The 20,732-nt window shown below is 38.5% G+C and overlaps 1 protein-coding gene across 1 annotated transcript in view; it reads right to left on the bottom strand.

Moving 5' to 3' along the window:
* Positions 1-5,319: 5,319 nt before the first annotated feature.
* CREBL2 (cAMP responsive element binding protein like 2) overlaps positions 5,320-20,732 on the bottom strand; it is a 30,812-nt gene continuing 15,399 nt past the window's right edge. Inside the window, exons 2-4 of the mRNA XM_006075651.4 lie at positions 12,448-12,645; positions 10,909-11,053; positions 5,320-8,382 (exon numbers count right to left, since the gene is read on the bottom strand). Coding sequence (XP_006075713.1) covers positions 8,378-8,382; positions 10,909-11,053; positions 12,448-12,645 — 348 coding nt within the window. The 3' untranslated portion in view covers positions 5,320-8,377. The remainder of the gene's footprint in view (positions 8,383-10,908; positions 11,054-12,447; positions 12,646-20,732) is intronic.

Below are 20,732 nucleotides of genomic sequence, written 5' to 3'. Positions count from 1 at the left end.
GCTAGTCCCAAACGCATTTATCCCGCCCCATCCCACCATTCCCCTTTGGTAACCATTTAAATTTGTTGTCTGAGTCTGCTTTTGTTTGTCAATACATTCATTTGTATCTTTTTTTAGATTCTACATATAACTGTTATCATATGATAATTGTCTTTTTCTGACTTACTAGAAGTTTATTTTTTTAGAAGTTTCTTTAAAAGTGTTGCTTTAAAAACTAATCAACCCTAATGAGTCATGGAATTAGGATTCACCTATAATTTGAAGAATGTGTGATTTTAGTTCTGCAGGAAAATGACCCCCAGAAATGCTGGGCTCCGGTGACAAGTGCATGTATCTGTAATGTATCTGGCTTCAGGATTGTGATGCCAGTCTGGAAGCTTGAGAACATCATCTGGTTTCAGCGACAGGCAGTCACTAGAGCAGTTCCAGCTATTTGCCCACAGCAGGTAGACATGAGATGAAGGGGGTTTTGAATGAATACTCTGTTCTGTTTCCCTGTGATCTCTCCCAAAGAACGGTCTCTTTAAGGAGACTATGTTCTGCTAGTAGGACCCTGAGTGTGCTAGACAGACCTTGGCTAGGATAACTGGGCAGCAAAAAGGTAGATGTGAAGAGTTGTAAGGTGGCGAGATTGGAGGGGCACACTGTGCCCCTTGTGTTCTTGAGAAGAACGGATTTATGCGCTGTTCATCAGCTCAGATTCATTTAAACTTCTGGGCTATCTGATTCTCCAGGCAGATGCACTGTACTTGAATGACCCTTTAAAAATTAGTAGAAATTGGGCACAGGACTCCAGTGACACCTCCAGACAGCAACATCTTCCTTAATCACAAGTACGATGGTTGTTTTCAAGGGCTCTTGAATCAGCTTCTGTGTTGAAGCTCAGGTTCTGCTTACCACCTATTAATCAGCAAATTATTCTCAAACCCCAGCATCTCTGTTTTTAAAATGGGGGGAAATAAATGTCTACCTGTATTAGGGTTCTCCAGGAAAAACAGAACCAATAGGACATAGATGACAGATAGATGGATAGATGACAGTATTTGAAGAAATTGGCTCTTATGAGTAAGGGGGTTGGCAAGCTGGAAGTTTGTATGGTGCGCCAGCAGTCTGCAAAATCAGGTAGCTGCTGTAGTTTTGAGTTTGAAATCTGTAGGGCAGGCTATTAGGCAGAGTTAATGCTACAACTTTGAGGCAGAATTTCTTCTTAGGGAAACCATTTTTTGCTCTTAAGGCCTTTAACCAATTAGATAACCATATTATCACAGATAATCTTCTTTAAGTCAATTGATTGCAGATCAAAGGGCAATTACAAAATACCTTCACTACAACACCTAGATTACTATTTAATTAAGTAACTGAGTGCTCCAGCCTAATAGAATTGTAGTAATAAAATGAGCCCAAATCCATGTCAATCATTCATTCAGTGCATTACTAAACACATGGGAAGCTCTCAAAAAAGGTTTTCTATTGTTATTTCAATTTAGTCATTGCTAACCCAATGGATGTTTCCATTTTCAAGTTATTTAGCACCTATTGCCATGTGCTAACTCTTGTAGAAACAGGTTTTTAATACCATTCTCAGATTGTGGCATTATTTTCCTTCTTTAGCTGGTTTTTTTTTTTTTTAGCCTTGCTAGGATTTTGCACACTGACGGTGGAAAGAATTGGGAGAAGGAACTTGAATGGAAAGCAGGGAGGTGGCAGAGCTACTTCTATTCACTCACCTCAAAGGGGCTTTTTTCCGCCCTAGAACTATTTCTTAAGAAGGTACTTGTGTGTCTACTTTTTGCAACCCCGTGGACTGTAGCCTTCCAGGTTCCTAAATCTATGGGATTTTTCAGGCAAGAATACTGGAGTGGGTTGCCATTTCCTTCTCCTTCTGGACCCAGGGATAGAACCTGAGTATCCTGTGTCTCTTGCATTGCAGGCAGATTCTTTACCGCTGAGCCACCAGGGAAGCTCTATTTCTTAGTAAGTCATGGTCTAAATTCAGGATATGAGAACACTTGAGAATGTAGACTTTCATCATCAGTCTTGAGCTGGGATTTCCACATATACAACAGAAAGAACTGATGGAGGGAAATTAGTTTCAACTGTTATTCATTCTAGTAGAATATGAAAAACCCATGGAACAGGACTTAAGTCGCTCTTGGCCATAGTTAATTGTAGGCAACTCTGTAGATTAAAAACATGTAACCATTGTATATTTTCAGTGGAACTGTAAGTGAATCACACTGTAATTAGAAAAACAAATTTAAATGAAATCAAGTGAAATTTAAGGTGTTGTTTTTTGGGGTTTTTTAAGCTATTTGGTAACTGGAGTGAAAGGGCAAAAAACCACAATGAAAAGCCAGAGATTGAAACTTATCAACACCAATATTGTAAGGAACTTTTAAGTTTATTTTGAAGAAAAATTTAAACCGGCAAAATGATATATGGCTTTTTTTTTTTTTTTAAAGAAAAGATATGTGAGTATGTATACTATTGGAAGGACAAAGGGGAAAAATACTAAAAGAATTATCAGTTTTGTGGTTTAAAGGAACTCTCAACTAAAAAAAAACCACATATTAACACTCAGTGTAATTTCACAGACTAGGTAGAGATCTCTAGTAGCATGTGTTTCTGTTCTGTTTATCTGAGCTGTCACACCTTCTGGAAGTTAAAGTGAGACTTTGCCCTTTGGCAGCCAAGATTGCCCACAGGCTGGATGGACCATAGGCTGGAGGGACTGGCATTCATCACCTGGCCTCAAGGAACTGCTGATGATCTTAGTGTGATTGTCCCAACCTGGCTTCGCCCCCCCAGAATAAATTCTATAGACTAAAGTTGACTCCTCTCCCTAGTCATCCTCATAGGAGATTGAAGTATATTAACCAGAAGCTAATATATTCGTTTACAAGAGGGTATAGTCCTTTCCAATGACCAGAAAGCTTAGATGACTTATTGAGGGCACATTCTTACTAATTTTGAAATTATTGGGAACCTGGAAGTATAACTGTAAGTTGCTTGATGAATAAGGGATCTGAAAAAAGAGGAGTGTGGTCATTGTTTTTGTTTACTGTTATTTTGGAACTATTATATTTGGAACTGTTATATTTGAAACTAACCTATTTTTATAAACTGAGTATGAAATCTGCATTTCATATGAAAAAAATGAAAAAAATTCTATTAGTTATTATTGCGTATGTTTGTGGCTCAGTTGCTAGTTGTGTCTGACTCTTTGCAGCCCCATGGATTGTAACCTGTCAGGCTCCTTTGTCCATGGAACTTTCCAGGCAAGAATACTGGGGTGGGTTGCCATTTCCTACTTCAATGGAACCTGCGTCTCTTAGGTCTCCTTCATTGGCAGGTGGGTTCTTTACCACCAGCGCCACCTGGGAAGCCATTAGTGCACATCACCCCCAAATTTGGCAAATTAAAATAATAGACATTGTTTAATCTCATAACTTCTGTGAGTCAGGAGTCTGAACATAGCTTTGATTCCCAAGGCTGTCGTTTGATTCACAAGGCTGCAATCAGTGTTGGCCAGGGCTAGGGTCTCATCTGAGGGTTCAATGGATGTAGAATCTTGCTTCCAAGGCTCATGTGATCTTAAGGGCCTGAGGTTTGAAGGACATCATTATTTACTTTTCATCATGAACCCTATAGCTTTTGTGAAATAAGTAAGCATGGTCTTTATTCCACTGAAGTGACAAAACCCAGAATTCACTATGGGCTTCTGGCCTGTTGATTCTGTGCACAAGAAGGAGAATAACCTGAACTATTATCCAAGGCGACCTAGTGGAGGCACAGGTGTCATCATTTCCAGTCTGCTGACTTGATTGGGTTTAGGGCTGAAAGCGCTTGTCAGACATGATTTTCCTCTCAGGAAAGGGGCACTGAGGCACAGCAGGATTGAACTGGGCTCTGCTGGACCTCAGGAAATTTTCCCTGCTCCAATATTTACCCTCCTGCAGAGTCAAAATAGTGCAAAGCCAGAGCCTATTGTCAAACTGCAGCCTAACCCTCAGCCCAGGAAATGTCACAATCGGTACATTAGTTCTATCACTTTGACCCTAAGGCTTTGCTTTAAGAAAGAATTCAGCTGATTTGCCTCCTAGTCATTTCCAGAATCCAGCTGGGTATTTCTCTGCAACCCAGAACAGTTTCTGAGTCACAACCATCATCTATCTGTCTTGTAAGCTGAATCTGATATGGACACCAAGCTGCCGACAGACTTACAGAGTCCTTTAAGCTCCACGTGTCCTCCAGTCATGTAGTTTTGGGGGCCTCAAATGTGCCTGCTCTGATCAGGGCCATTCCAGCCTACACCAGACCTTTTTCAGTGGTGTGCTAAAAACCCACTCTCTGGCCGGGGAGGGAAATGCCTGATTTCTGTGGTGTCGATGCTCCCACCATTACTGATTAAAAGCTGCCCATCTGATGTCACTCAGCATGCAGTTAGGTTAGACACACACCACTGGCTGTCCTCTAGGGCCAGCAGTACACCAGCTGCAGCACACAGCTGTTTTGCACGTTTTAGAAAAGGTACCCTCCGGGTGGAGAAATTAAGAAAGGCTCCTCTCCGGGCAGACCTACACCACCTGTATGCCCTGGTGAGCAATGGCAGGGACCCTTTCCTGCACACGTGGCTGATTGAAGAGAAGGTGATTTTAGGCCCATCACTTCTTCAATTGTGTGCCCTTGTGCAGTCCACATTCTGTAGCAGTCCTGGCTTCGATTCATGATACTCTGTGATTAAGTAAAGTGGATGGAATAAGGGAAAAATGAACCAGGTTACCTAGCAGCCTGAAAACCTGCTTTATGCAGATGATTACTGCCAGGTGGAACATTAATTGTTCCTTAGTCTAATCAGTTTAGTCGCTCAGTCGTGTCCAACTCTTTGCAACCCCATGGACTGCAGCACGCCATGAAGGCTATTATTGCTAAAAAGAGCCTCCAGCTACACCATTCCAGGGATAGACATAATGATATAACTAAAAAGGCTTCAGAAACTTAATACCTACAACACTACATATTTAGATTCTAGTCCATTAAATATGTTTATCTTTAACAAATGACATTTTAACAACAGTCAAACCCAGGCGCACTTACTGTAGTTCTTTACTAAAGAAGCAGTTTCTCATAACTCTATTTAGCCTATCAAATTAACTCTGGAAAGTCATCCTTCCCCTTTTTTACAGATGAGGAAACAGTCTGAGAGATTAAATAATTCAAGGTGACTCAGAAAATGGATTCAAGACCAGTTCTGCCTAAATCTCTTTTTACTATGCTTATACAGATACACCCCAGTACTATGAAACAGACAACCTGAGATAGCTGTGGTGAAGATATTTTATTTTTCATAAAAATATAATTGTACAATGCTCTTCAGAAAAAGAAGGATTCCTTCAATGCCCCCAAATACCATGTGGTTTAGAATTAAATTTCCTCTTTTAAAACTAAAAATGTAATTGATAATATGCAACTGATTTTCTGATATATCACATTTATGTTTTTCATTTTTATTAGCCTTTAACTAAAGGTGAGCCCAGTTTAAATCTATACTTTTTATAATGAGTCAAATCAAGCCTATTACAATTCAAAGATGATAAAATAAAATGCTAAATGGTGATGCTGATAAATACTGTCAATTAGCTGGTAAAGAGTGATATGAATTTGCTGCAGCAAGATAAGATTCTGATTCAGATATATTAGAAAGATTTTAGATAAAATAGAAAAAAATTTAAGAACGTCAACTATATGCTAAAATTTGACCTAGTCAAACTTATTCCATGTTATACTCAGTTGCTCTAATACACAGCAGGTCTGTGCTAAATTAATGACAGAATATGACTGGCCTAAATACATAAATATATTTCCCTCCTTACCTTCCTTTGGGAAAAAGGAAAAGTGCTCTGTCTACTCAGAGAGGCCTGAGCTCACTGACTCCCCCCTCTTTTGTTCTCTCTCCGTCTGTCTGTTGTCCTTACAGGTAAGTAAGAGATGCTAGGATTTCAGCTCTGCCCCCTAACTGGAATGGGGCAAGAGATGCCCCAGCTGTCTTCATCAGTGGCGCTTATCAACGGGCTTCAGGTGGCCCAGGCGTGCAGCCCGCACAGCACCCAAGGCAATCGGAGCATTCTTATTTAAGACCAATGAACTTTCTCTTGGTTTGATCTACTGCAAGATACCAAATAGACTGGTTTCAGAATAAACTCAAATAAATTATAATTTACTTTCACCCAAAATTACACATCCTCTACCTGAGGACAAAGTCAGTGCTCTTTCTTGTAAAGGGCAGCAGGGGAACAGCTTAAAGGAGCCAGTAATTTAAAATCACAACCAGAGAAGAAACACTTGGAGCACAATGGAGACATTCCATAGAAGAGCCACATTCATTTGGAATGTTTGCTTTGAAAACAACTCTTCTGGGGAATTCAAAAGGTACTGAACAAAGCAACAGAGAGTTAAATCTTGGGTTGTTTTGCAAAATAAAAATATACATTTGAGTAGACCAGATGGCAAAAACATAACCCATTACAATCTGAACACTGTATTTAAAACACTTAAATTCTGAAGTCCTGAATATTAACAATCTATCTATATTTATGATCCAAAAAAGACATTAAATACTCTTATTAAACCCCTAGTCCTCCAGAACAGAGAGACCCAACAGACTGGGCTAGTGGTTTATCAGCTGTCACAAAGGACTGGACTTGGGATCTGAGTCTGTGGCCTACGCACGAGAGCACTTTAGGAACTCAGGGAGGCACTTAATTCCAACGCATGGCCTCAGAGAAGGGACGGAAGTACCTTGTCACCTGAAACTATGTGGTCCGTCTCATGTTCCGCCTCACAGACAAGCTAGACTAGAATGCCTCTTCCTAAACTAGTTTGTGACAAAACACATTTTATTTGGAAACCAAATGTTTGCTTCATCAGAGCAAAGAACAATTACAATTTAGCAGCAACGGAGACCACAACCTCCTTTTTTAACTATGCGAAAGAAAAGAGAGAGTGTTAAAGTGTCTCAGTGGGGACGTCAAAAGATTCCCAGGTCTGAGTGTATCATATGAGTGTGATTCCTCAACCATCATTCCATTTGGTAGCCAGGAAGAAAGCAAAGGCAGCTGTGATGGGAATCGGAGAAAACGCCTCTGCCCTCGCCCCTCCCACCGGGCCCCCTGACTGGCGGTGCTGGGTAAGACTCTGGCTCCAGTGCTTCACTCCGGAGCGGAGGCAGGGCCAGGGCCGAACCGGAGGCACACCCGCAGTGTATTTCTCTCTGGCTCAGAATACATTCATAAGGAAACTCAAGTCAGGGAAGAAACTAAGTGTTCTGGTTATAGCTAAAGCCATTTGACCCACCAGCAATGTGTCCCTCGTTTGGTTCTGGATCTCCTGAGGCAGAAACTCCCATCTCAGCAGCTAATTTCATCCCACTGTCTTTAGAAAAATTCTCCTAATTAGTTGACTACACAACGAAATGTGTGTGAACATTCACTCCTGCCCTCCCCCATATACATATAGAAACACATACAACAGAAACACATACATACATACATACATACATACTCTGGGTTGTCAAGATGATATATGCTGCTGAAATGCCTAACAGGTTATTTCTTGTTTCAAAATAAAAAGTTTGACTGATTATTCTCCAAGTATGGATCAGGCCCTAATAAACTTGTATAAATACAGTTTGAAAAGACAGCAATTAAAGTTTTAAATAGAAACTATCTTAAGGACTTTCTTGATGGATTTTGTTAATGTGTACATTATTTAAAACAGGCATATCATTATGGATTACAAAAATAGAAGTGTATATATTTGTTACTATATATTCACAGCTTATGCTGGAATGGCTCACAGGAGAAATCATGGTTCATGCAGAAAATAAACATGACTCAAGTAAATATAAAGAAATCAGATTAGGTCCATAAAAGGCTGAGGACTTGGTAGTTAGTCACCAGCCCATTTGGTTTCTCTTTGTAGGGCAATCAAGAACATGAAAGGAAATGACACCCAACACACATACAAATACAATTACATGAAGTACATGGAAAGAATATAAATTAACCAGTAAAGCAATGTGGAGTTGAGGTGCAAAAATACAATCTTCACTCACTCTTTCTTTTCTTGTGCTTTCAAGCATCGCAACATGGCAATACCAACCAGAACGAGTCTGAATGTCTGTAAATTTTCTAAGTGTTGAAAATCAAAGCAAAATTCTTTGAGATCTATGATCACACATTTTGGTAGAAACTGCAGATTTACAGAGATGACTGAGCAGCAGGTAGTAAATGGAGCCAAGAAGCACAATCTTGCCTATTCATCCTCCATAGGGTCAGAATATTGGCTTCAGTCACTGACTCATCATTTTATATGATCTTCACCCTGAAAAGTAAAGTTACTAATGTAAGACTGTTTTTAAAGATAAAGAGGTTTGGTTAATCTGTTTTAATACAAACTTTTAAAATTTAGTATCTACAGGAAGACTATTTTTAAATCTAGACTGAAAGAAAACTGACTGAGTGGCTTTTTTCCCATTAATTCAATTTAGATTAAGGCAAATATTACTTCATATAATAAAAGTGATCAAAAAGCCAATCCTTCAATTTCATAAAAAATTCTAAAAATAATTTTATTTCTTTTTGGCTATGCTGGGTCCGTGTTACTGTGCGGGCTTTTCTCTAGTTGTGGTGAGCAGGGGCTATTGTTTGTTGCAGCGCACAAGAGTCTCGTTATGGTAGCTGCTCCTGGGGAGCATGGGCTCTAGGGAGGTCAGGCTTTAGCAACTGCGGGTCCTGGGCTCTAGTGCACAGGCTCAACAGTTACAGCCCAGAGGCTAAGCTACTCCACAGTATGTGGGATCTTCTCAGATCAGGGATTGAACTTGTGTCTCAGATTCTTTACCAGTGAGCCACCGGAGAGTCTCTCATAACAATTTTTTTAAAGGATAAAAAATTTATAACATTTCCTTATAAAAAACAATCACAATAATGAAGAAATCAACACATGACACCTTCATTCTAAAATACAGCCTCATCAACAAATGGTGCTGAGACAACTGTATCTTCACATGCAAAAGAATTAAGCTGGACTTCTGTCTTATACCACATAGAAATATTAACTCAATAGATCAATGATATGTAAGACCTAAAAGCATAAAGCTCTTAGAAGAAAACATTGGGGCAAATTTTTACGACCTTGGATTTCACAGTGAATTGTTAGATAGGGTACCCAAAGCATGAACAACAAAATTAAAAATAGATAAAATGGACTTCCTCAAAATTAAAGTCTTTTGTGCACCAAAGGACACTATCAAGAAAGTGAAAAAACAACCTATAGTACAGGAGAAATATCTGTAATCATATATCTGTTAAAGGTCTAGAATCCAGAATATATAAAGAATTCTTACAACTCAACAACAAAATGAAGAACAACTCAATTAAAACATGGGCAAGGGACATAAACAGACGCTTTTTTCAAAGATATACAAATGGCCAGCAAGCACATGAAAAGTTGCTCAGCATCATTAAGGAAAAATGGAAATCAAAACCACAATCAGATGCCACTTCACCAGGAAGGCTACATTTTTCAAAAATGGAAAATAAAAAGTGTTGGCAAGATGCAGAGAAATGGGAAACTTCATATACTGTGGTGGTAATGTAAAACATTTCAGCTGCTGTGGGAAATAATTTGTAGTTCTTCTAAAAAATACAGAATTACCATATGACCCGGCAATTCCACTTCTGGTATAGACCCAAAACAATTGAAAACGGGCACTCAAATGTATACTTATACACACATGTTTATAGTAACACTGTCTGCAACAGCCAAAGGTAGAAACAAATATCCATCAATGGATAAATGGATAAATAAATTGTGGTATACATGTATAAGAGAATATTATGCAGTCATAAAATGGAATGAGATACTGATACATGTTACAAAGTGGATGAACCTTGAAAACATTATGCTAGGTCATTCAAGAAGCCAGACACAAAAAAGTCACACACTGTATGAGTCCATTTATACAGAATATCCAAGAACAGGTAAATCCACAGAGACAGAATGCAGATTCATAGTTACCAGGACCTGGAGGGAGGGTGATAGAGAGTAACCACTAATGAGTTTAGAGTTTTCTTTTGCGGTGATACAATGTTTTCTAAATAGACAGAGCTGGTTGCTGTACAACAGTGTGAAAATCCCAAATGCCTCTCAATTGTTACTTTAGAATGATTAATTTTATGTTATGTGAATTTCTCCCTAACTAAAAAAAAATCCTTAAGGTGATGGGCTACTGAAATAGATAGAGCCTGAGCTAGGTGAGGACAGGTTCTACCACTACAGCTGTGTGACCCTGGGCACCTTACCAAGCTCCTGTACTATTTCTTTATCTATAAAATAAAAAGTACAATTATACTTAACACAGTGATTGGAGGAAATAATTAAGATAAATGTAAGTGAAAGTACTTTGTAAAACAAAATCAAAATAAAAGGTATTGTTATTATTAACAATAACTAGGGGATTCCCTGGTGGTCCAGTGGTTCAAACTTGGCATTTTCACTGCTGTGGGCCTGGGTTCAATCTCTGATTGGGGAACTATGATCCCACAAGCTGTGCAGTGAGGCCAATAATAATAATAATAATGACAACTACTAGAATGGTACACTCTCATTTATCGACGAACTCTACTTTTTAAAATTGCCATGAATTTATCAGCTGCTCTTTATAGACCCCATGTATAACACATTTCAATATTTAGAATATAATGCCATTTCACTTGGTTACCAGTGTATTACAAATGACATCGCCATTTTATTTTATTTGAAAACACACAGCAAGGGAAGCGGTCAACAGAAAGCCTACTTTGAGTCACTCCTCTGAAGATAAACTCTCCCATGTACCGTACTCACAGGAGTTGCTGTTAGCGTCTGTCTTCCCAGCTTTCATGTGCCTGCTTGAGTTCTGCTGAGATTTGCTCTGCTCTTCTCCAGTGAGTAGGGCCTTTATTTCAGAAGGGATTTTACCTTGGTCCATTGCCATGCACCACTGCTTGTACTGAAATATGTAAAATATAATTGAGTAAAATTCTACTAGTCAGGTAGAAAATCCTAGACAGAACAACTCCCATAACTAAGAGGTCAAACTGGCTGCTAGGAACCCCACCTTCTATTGTATTCCCATTCATGACCTAGGACATGGATGAGGCCTGCTATCTTCAGAAAGGAGGGTGAAAAACTACCACTGAATTTCCTTGTGATGTGCTGGAGTACTGCTCAGATGTAAAAGGCCCCTCTGGCTAAAATACCACCTCCCCGTGGAGTGCCACTAGAGAAGGCAATGGCACCCCACTCCAGTACTCTTGCCTGGAGAATCCCATGGACGGAGGAGCCTGGTAGGCTGCAGTCCATGGGGTCGCTAAGAGTCGGGCACGACTGAGCAACTTCATTTTCACTTTTCACTTTCATGCATTGGAGAAGGAAATGGCAACCCACTCCAGTGTTCTTGCCTGGAGAATCCCAGGGACAGAGGAACCTCTTGGGCTGCCGTCTATGGGGTCGGACAGAGTCGGACACGACTGACGTGACTTAGCAGCAGCAGCAGCAGTAGAGTGCCACATATCAAAATTCATCTCTTTGTGCTGACTGTCACATTATTATTTCCACTCCTAAAGTAAGTAACTTTGTAATTTCCTTTCTCTAGTTCATAAACATTCACTAAACATCTATTTTCTACCAAAGTGTATACTATAGACTTTGGGGGTATAAAAGATTATGTCCTCCAGTGGCTTACACTGCAGGAGGTAAAAAAATAATTTATAAGTTAAATTCAGCATATTAAAAAAAAGTCTCCTGAATAGTGTGCATCTGGACTCTCTCCATGCCCCAACTTGACCTTCTAAAAAGCTGGGGCAGCCTGTCCCCATGTTAATGATCATGTTAGCATTATCTCTCTCTTTTCCAACCTATCACCTCCTCCCCTGAGCTTACAGTACTATCGAGGTTTCTATTCTCTTGAAATCTGAATGAATGAATAAAAGCAGGCCTAATAGTATCGTACAATGCATATTGTTACATAGTGTTATACTGCTTTTTCCACTTAGCAATATATTGTGTCTTTCCATATCAGTACATACATATGTGCACTGTGATTTTCATGGGCTACAAAGTAGTCCAATATATGAATGTAGTATAATTTATTTAACCAATCCCTGACTGTTGAGCATTTGGGTTATTCTCCTTTTTGTCTCACATCATAAATAATCCTTTAGTGAAATAGTCACTTTCCACTCCCACCAGGAACATATGAAAAATGAGTATTTCCCTATGTTCTCTCTAACAGATAAATATTCTCTCTCATGCTCATCAACTGTATAGCTGAAAACTCGTATCTTCAGGTTTTAATACAATTTAGGTTGATTGTTTCGTATATTTACTGACAGGCTTTCTTACCATTTCCAGTTCCTCTCTAAGAGCACAAATGGCTCTTTCCCGGCTGGATACCAATTCTTCCAAATACTGATACCGCAGTTTTTTCCTGGCCCGGCATTCTCTCGCACTCTGTCGGCTCCTCTCGAGTTTTGCCTTCAAGTCAATTTTGGCTGGCTTTCGACCACGTTTGCCGGGCTTCTTCACTTTACCTCCAACCACCTTCAGCAAGAGAAAAAAGTAGTCATTTTTTTTCCTTAGTTCTGAGTCTAGGAAAGTGACTGTGGCTGCATATTAGCAAGGAAAACATTTACAAATAAATAAATAGAGCCCACGGAACTAAGAAAGCACGATCCCATCAAATGCCTTATGATTCTTTGCTTCATATTTTTTTCTGATACTTTTCACACCAAGAATAGGGAAGAAACAGTGTAAGTGTTCATTATTTCTTCTAAACTTTTTTTCATAATAAACTTTACATAGCTTTATAGTAAACTTTGGGTTTCTCTGGCGGCACAGACAGTAAAGAATCCGCCAGCAATGTGGGAGATGTGGGTTCGATCTCTGGGTTGGGACTATCCCCTGGAGGAGGGCATGGCAACCCACTTCGGTATTCTTGCCTGAAGAATCCGCATGGACAGAGGAGCCTGGCAGGCTATAGTCCATGGGGTTGCGAAGAGTTGGACACGACTGAGCAACTAAGCACACACTCATAGCACACTTTATGAACCATAAGCAGCTGGATAACAAGAAACCGCCATTACATATTTTGTTCACAGATTATTTTTATTAAGAAAGTCATAAGTAAATAAAAATCAGTATTGAAAATTGTAAGTTCAGTATGATCTCAATCTCACAAAACAACACGTAGAAGAAAGGCTCTTAACCAAAGGTCAGTGAGGACTTCTCCAATAGGTGTGATTAGAAAAAGCTTCTTTCTCATCTGTATTTTTAATTATTTTCAGTATTTATAATTAGAAAAATATAAAATTTCTATTTAAAATTGGGTGTATATATAAATAAGTACATATCCTAAGCAATTTGGCTCTCAATTCCCTCTTCAAATTTGTTGAGCCCAAAGGAACACACAGGAAGACCCTGACATTTTCGGGATAATTCTCTCCTGCCATTAGAAGTCTATAATTATAACCCTGGGACTGTCTCAGGAGATTCTGCCTGCTCCCACTGGTGTCACAGACATCCTCTCAATACCCCTGCTGTTCAGTTACCTGCACAGGCATGGTTTTTTGGTGACTGGCAAAGTAATCTAATCTTCTTCATTGTTTAGCTTTGGAGTTTCCCCAAGTTCTTACACAAGATATAACTATGAGATAAAGGTAATGAATTTTAAAATACATGAACCTGAACTTATACATCAAATGAATTTCCTTTAAGGAGTCACTTTGAAAGGGGTACATTTATTCCAATGAATAAGCTTTCTTGAAAGCTGCTTTTGGAGCCAGTTTCTTATAGGTCACAACATAATACACCATATTACTTTCAAGTAATACGTTATTCTTTAAATTCCCAATCTGATTGTCTACTTTGTTTATCCAATGAGGTTCCAAATGATGTCTAGTTCTTTCTGAAGATTACCCTCAGAGAATAAAAATGTCACAACTTCAGTATACTGAAAGGAATATTACTGAGGCTTTAAAAGTTAAAGTTAAGTCGCTCAGTTGTATCCAACTCTTTGCAACCCCGTGGACTGTAGCCCACCAGGCTCCTCCGTCCATGGGATTCTCCAGGCAAGAATACTGGAGTGGGTTGCCATTTCCTTCTCCAGGGGATCTTCCCGACCCAGGGATCGAAACCAGGTCACCCGCATTGCAGGCAGACGCTTTAAAGGCAATTTTAAAAGAGAAGATGAAAAACTCAAACACTGGCAAATTATTGAACTAAATGTAGAAGTCTTAACTAGGTAACAAAACTTAAAGGATCAATCTTCATTTGGATATTAAAACCCTGATTTGTTTGTATGCTTGAAATCACCATTAATACTATACACCAACAATGCCCAGTACCTTGTAAAGATCAGATCACTGCTTGGTATCATGGTTAGGTCAGGAAAACCAAATTTCATATGTGAATCAGCTACATTTACCAAATCCTGTGTCACAATATGACAGCTAACCATTGCATCCAGCATTTTATAGAGTGGCTCTGAAATGAGACTGAACACTCCAAGGCTCTTGGAAAAAAAATCTTTCCTTTCTACCACCATCTTAAAAGCTAACTGCTTCAGTGCTACTCCCAAATTAGTTTGAACTTTTCAAAAACTGGTCTTTTAAAGCTTTCCTATTCTGTATCATCATGTTTTTTAAATTTCAGTATAATAATATACACGCCTGGGAACTTTTCTTCAGAGTCAAGTATACAATTAGCAACTGCAGGGTAACTAGTTGATCCAAGTATTACTATGGGCTAAATTTTAAATTATGCTTATCAACTGTGCAATTTTAATAAAGTATTTTGAAATCACCCTTCATTAAAACAAAGTATATTTGCTATTGATAGTTTTTAAAAAGCAATATGCTGCTAAGTCGCTTCAGTTGTGTCCGACTCTGTGCGACCCCAGAGACAGCAGCCCACCAGGCTCCCCCGTCCCTGGGATTCTCCAGGCAAGAACACTGGAGTGGGTTGCCATTTCCTTCTCCAGTGCATGAAAGTGAAAAGTGAACGTGAATTTGCTCAGTCGTGTCCAACTCTTAGCGACCCCATGGACTGTAGCCCACCAGGCTCCTCTGTCCATGGGACTTTCTAAGCAAGAGTACTGGAGTGGGTCGCCATTGCCTTCTCCCAAAAAGCAATATATTTACAGCCTAAACCCATGTCCTTAGTGAAATAAATGGTAATCACATCTATTCTTTATGTAGTAAAATGAGTCATCAATCACACACCATTACAAACCAGTACCTTCATATATTGCTGTTTTTAATTAATTAATTCAGGAATGGCGCCTTTGAGAAGTCGGAAGGACATAGTGTTCTGCACAAACTTCACTGATTTTTTTTACACAAACTTAGTGTAGTCATAAAAATCAAACAAAAGGTATAACCCTTTGTTTAGTTTTCACGGAAGTAAAATATTTAAATTGCAACTATTTCCTTTTTTTTAAATTAGAAAGGCACAGTAAATAAACCCAGGGTTCCTGTACTTTACATCATTTGTAAAATTACATTTAAGACCACATAACCACCACTTCTCTAGCTTAATTTTTCCTCAGTCAGTAATAAACTGAAATTTTGGCTTTTGGTGCCAGCTAAAATCTGATTAATGTACCAGTCTTCAAGAGAGTCAAGCACATCACAGGATTATTGTAAATCTTAAGTAAAATAATGTATGAAAGCACTTTGTTTAAAAAAGGAGGGGGTTATCATCATACAAACGCAGGTTAGTATAATAGTTGCCTTAACAACTGAACTTTACGTATTTCATAAGCCGTAAACCTTGGGGGATGGATAAGGGAAGTTAATTAGAAATGAGGAACCAGGAACTAAAACTGAAATCAACCCCACAAATTCCTTAAATATGTCTGAAACAAAAGTTATTATTATCAGTGCTTCTTAAAATTTTCATAAACTCAAAGGCAACCACATACTCTCGTTCTCTGAGGAAGCACATTAATGTGGCTAAATAAAAGTACTAATTTGTGCACAACACCGACTCCAAAGAAAACTATTAAAATAACTCTCCAATTTAACTTTTTTTTCTGTTCTAATTTTACTTCTACTAACACAGGGCCACATAAAAGTTTAAACCGCTGTTTTTAAAACAGTGTACTTTATCCACCATCCATTTTACCTCCTTTTCCTCCCCAAGACATATTTGTTAGCTCAGGACAGAAGGTCCTAGGGGAAACACTCACAAGGCCTGTGTCCCTAACACCCAGCATTAAGAAAAGCAACCTGATAGCCAATGCTTTTTCTTGCTCTGCACAGCAAACTTACTTCACAAAGGCAGGATATTAGGGATGTTAGATTTCAGTTGCGTGTTGCATGCGCTCAGTCATGTCTGACTCTTTGCAACCTCACAGACTGTAGCCCGCCGGGCTCCTCTGTCCATGGAATTTTCCAGGCAAGGATACTGGAATGGGTTGCCATTCCCTTCTCCAGGGGAACTTCCTGGCTCAGAGACTGAACCCACATCTCTTGTGTTGCCTGCATTGGCAGGCGGATTCTTTACCACTGAGCATTCTTTACCACCTAGGGTTTCACAATGAGTTCACAATAAATGTTTAATAAATATGACAGATAAAACACAAAAGACAGACTTCCCTGGCAGTCCAGTGGTTAAGACTTCACACTTAAAATGCAGGGCGTGCAGGTCTGATCCCTGATCAGGGAACTAACATCCCACATGCCACGCAGCCAAAAAAATACATTAAAAAATAAATAAAAATTAAAAAAAAACCACAGAAGACATTCCTAAGTAACCAATGAGTCATAGAAGAGATCACAAGGGAAATCAGAAAAATACTTTGAGATGAATGAACAGGAAAATACAACATACCAAAGCTTATAAGTTACAGCTAAAGCAGTGCTCAGAAGTAGCTACAAACCTAAATTAAGAAAGATTTTAAAGGCAATAACCTAACTTTTTACCCTAAGAAACTAGAAAAAAAGAGCAAATTAAACTGAAAACAAGTTGATGGAAAGAAATAATAAAATCAGAGTAGATATAAATAAAACAGAATGAAAAAACAATCAATAAAACCAAAAGTTGGTGCTTCAAAAAGACCAAACAAAATTGACAAACCTTTAGCTAGACTGATCGAACAAGAGAAAATGTTCAAAACCCTAAACTCAAAACTGAAAGAAAAAGACATCACTATTACCTTTACCAAAGTAAAAATGATTAAAAGAGAAGACTATGAAAAATTGTATGCCAAAAAACCAGATAACCTAGTTGAAATGGACAAATTTCTAGAAAGATATAAAGTAGCAAGAGTGACTCAAGAAGGAATAAAAAAATCTAAAACGACTTATGACAAATAAAGAGACTGAAAGAGTAATCAAAAAATTTCCCATAAAGAAAAGTCCAGGTCCAGGTGACTTCATTGGTAAATTAACCAAGCATTTACAGAATTAACACTAATTCTTTACAAACCCTTCCAAAAAAACAAGAGGAAAGAACATACCAAGTTCATCCAATGAGCCAAAATTAGCCTGATAACAAAAAACCAAGATATAAGAAAACTATAGACCAACATGTCTTAAGAATATAGATGGAAAAATCTTCAATAAAATACTAGCAAACTAAATCTAACAGCATATAAAGAGGATTATATACCATAACTGGATGATTTATCCCAGGAATAAAGGTTGGTTTAACAACTAAAAATCAATTAGTGTAATATACCATATCAAAAGGAGAAAAGACAAAAATTACATGTTCATCTCAACAGACTCAGTAAAAGCACTTGACAAATACAACACCCTTATATTATTTGAAAAAACAAACCTTCAAAAAACTAGGAATAGAAGGGAACTTCAACCTGGTAAAGAGCATCTATGAAACAAATACCCACAGCCAACATCATGTAAAGGTGAAAGACTGAATTCTTTCTCCAAAGATCAGAAACAAAACAAGGATTCTGTCCTCTCCAGTCATGTCTATTCAACATTGTGTTGGAGGTTCTAGCCACAGCAATCAAGAAAAAGAAAGAAGGCATTCAGATTATAAAGGAAAATTTCTATTTGAGGATGATATAATCTTATATACAGAAAATTCTAAGGAATCTGCAAAAAAACTATTAGAACTCATGAGTTGAACAAGGTTGCAAGATACAAGATCAAGATAAAAATATCAGTTGTGTTTCTATACACAATGAACAAGCTGAAAATAAAATTATGGAAACATTCCATTTAGAATAGTATCAAAAATAATAAAATATTTAGGAATAAATTTAATAAAAGAACTGCAAGACTTGTATACTGAAAACCACAAAAATCATTGTAAGAAATTAAATAAGATATAATAAAAAGACATTCCCTGTTAATGGGTTGGTAGACTTAATACTGTTAAGATGAGTACTCCCCAAACTGAGCTACAGATTCAACACAATTTCTATCAAAATTCCAGATGATTTTTTGCATAAATTGACAAGATAATCCTAAAATTCATATGGAAATACAATGGACCCAAAATAGCCAAAGCAATCTTTTAAAAGAACAAAGGCAGAGGACTCCCACTTTCTGATTTCAAAACCTATTAGAAAGCAATAGGAATAAAGATAGTGTGGTACGGGCACAAGGACAGAGACACAGATCACTGGAAAAGAACTGTGAATCACATAAGAGACACACCCAGAATATAACACTCACACTCAACAATAAAAAGATAAATAATCCAATTAGAATGTGGGCAGAATATTTGAACAGACAGTTCTCCAAAGACATATGCCAATAAACATATGAAAAAATGTGTAACATCATTAGGGAAATGTGAATCAAAATCATGAGATACCTCTTTAAACCCACTAGGATGGCTGCTGCTGCTGTGTAATCAAAAAGATAGCCCAGAACAAGTATTGGTACAGATGTGGAGAAATGGAACCTTCATACATGGTTGATGGGAATGTAAAATGGCGGCCACTTTGGAAAACAGTTTGCCAGTTCCTCCAAAATATTAAACACAGAATTACCATATGACTCAGCAATTCTATGTCTTGTTTTATCTCCAGAAGAAATGAAAACATACGTCCACATAAGAAATTGTACACAGATGTTCAGGGCACCATTCATTATTCATGATGGGTAAAAAAAGGAAATCAACCAAATGTGCAAAGGTTGATGAATGGGTAACAAAATGTGGTGGATCCAAACAGTGGAACATTGTTCAGCCATACAAGGGAATGAAGTGCTGATACACAGTAAAACATGACTGAACCTTGAAAACATGCCAAGAGAAAGAAGTGGAAATACAAAAGGGTGTATGATTCCATTTACACAGACTGTCTAGAGCAGGCAATGTATAGCTGCTGCTGCTAAGTCGCTTCAGTCGTGTCTGACTCTGTGCGACCCCATGGACGGCAGCCCACCAGGCTCCCCCATCCCTGGGATTCTCCAGGCAAGAATACTGGAGTGGGTTGCCATTTCCTTCTCCAATGCATGAAAGTGAAAAGTGAAAGTGAAGTCGCTCAGTCATGTCCGACTCTGTGTGACCCCATGGACTGCAGCCTACCAGGCTCCTCCGTCCATGGGATTTTCCAGGCAAGAGTACTGGAGTGGGGTGCCATTGCCTTCTCTGCAATGTATAGCAACAGAAAGCATATCAGTGGTTGCTTAAGGCTGAGAAGGGGAGGGAGAGAATAGGGAGTGACTGCTAAAGGGCTTGTTGTTTGTTTTTTTAAATGAATAGATTGTTTTTAAAATCTGTTTTAGGTTTACAAGAAAATTCAGCAGAAAGTACAGAGAGTTCCATATATCCTCTCTCTCTGCCCACACAGTTTCCTCTATTAACATCCTGCATTAGCAGGGTACATTTGTTACAACTGATGAGCCTTATGTTGGTATTAATAAGTAAAGTCCATAGTTTACTTAAGAGTTCACTCTCTGTGTTGTATAATTCTGTGGGTTCTGACAAACACATCATGTCCTGTATCTGCCATTGCAGTATCATACAGAATATTTCCACTGCCCGAAAAACCTCCTGCACTCTACCTACTCCTCCCTCCTCGCCCTGAAACCTTGGCAAGCACTGACGTTTATTACTATCTCTATAGTCTCGCCTTTTCTCAGAACGTCATGTAGTGGAGTCATACAGTATGTAATATGTAACCTGATTCAAACTGGCTTCTTTCACTTAGCAATATGCATTTAAGTTCCTTCACACCTTTTTGGAGCTTAATAATGTGCTTCTTTTTAATCACTAAATAATATGAGTAATCTCCTCCATTATATGGATATACCTCAGTTTATTTATAAGGGATTCTTTTGGGGGTGATGAAAATGTTCTAGAATTATCAATAGACAGTGGTGATCACTGCAAACTCTGAATAAACACACTAAAAAAAATCACAAAATTGTATATTTGTAAAGGATGAATTTTATATTATGGGCTATTTTTAAAAATGGCATGAACCTTAGAGAACAGAAAACAGCAGCAAAGGAAAAATGAAGGTGCCACAGACACAAGCAGATGAAGAGGAAAAAAACATGACGGGGTTGGAAGGTTTGAGCATGCTGCTGCTGCTGTTGCTGCTACTAAGTCACTTCAGTCGTGTCCAACTCTGTGACACCCCAGAGACAGCAGCCCACCAGGCTCCCCGGCCCTGGGATTCTCCAGGCAAGAACACTGGAGTGGGT

This window comes from Bubalus bubalis, chromosome 4 (genome assembly GCF_019923935.1).
Source record: "Bubalus bubalis isolate 160015118507 breed Murrah chromosome 4, NDDB_SH_1, whole genome shotgun sequence".
NCBI classification, from domain to species: Eukaryota; Metazoa; Chordata; class Mammalia; order Artiodactyla; family Bovidae; genus Bubalus; species Bubalus bubalis.
This window is presented reverse-complemented; position numbering and strand designations above follow the sequence as displayed.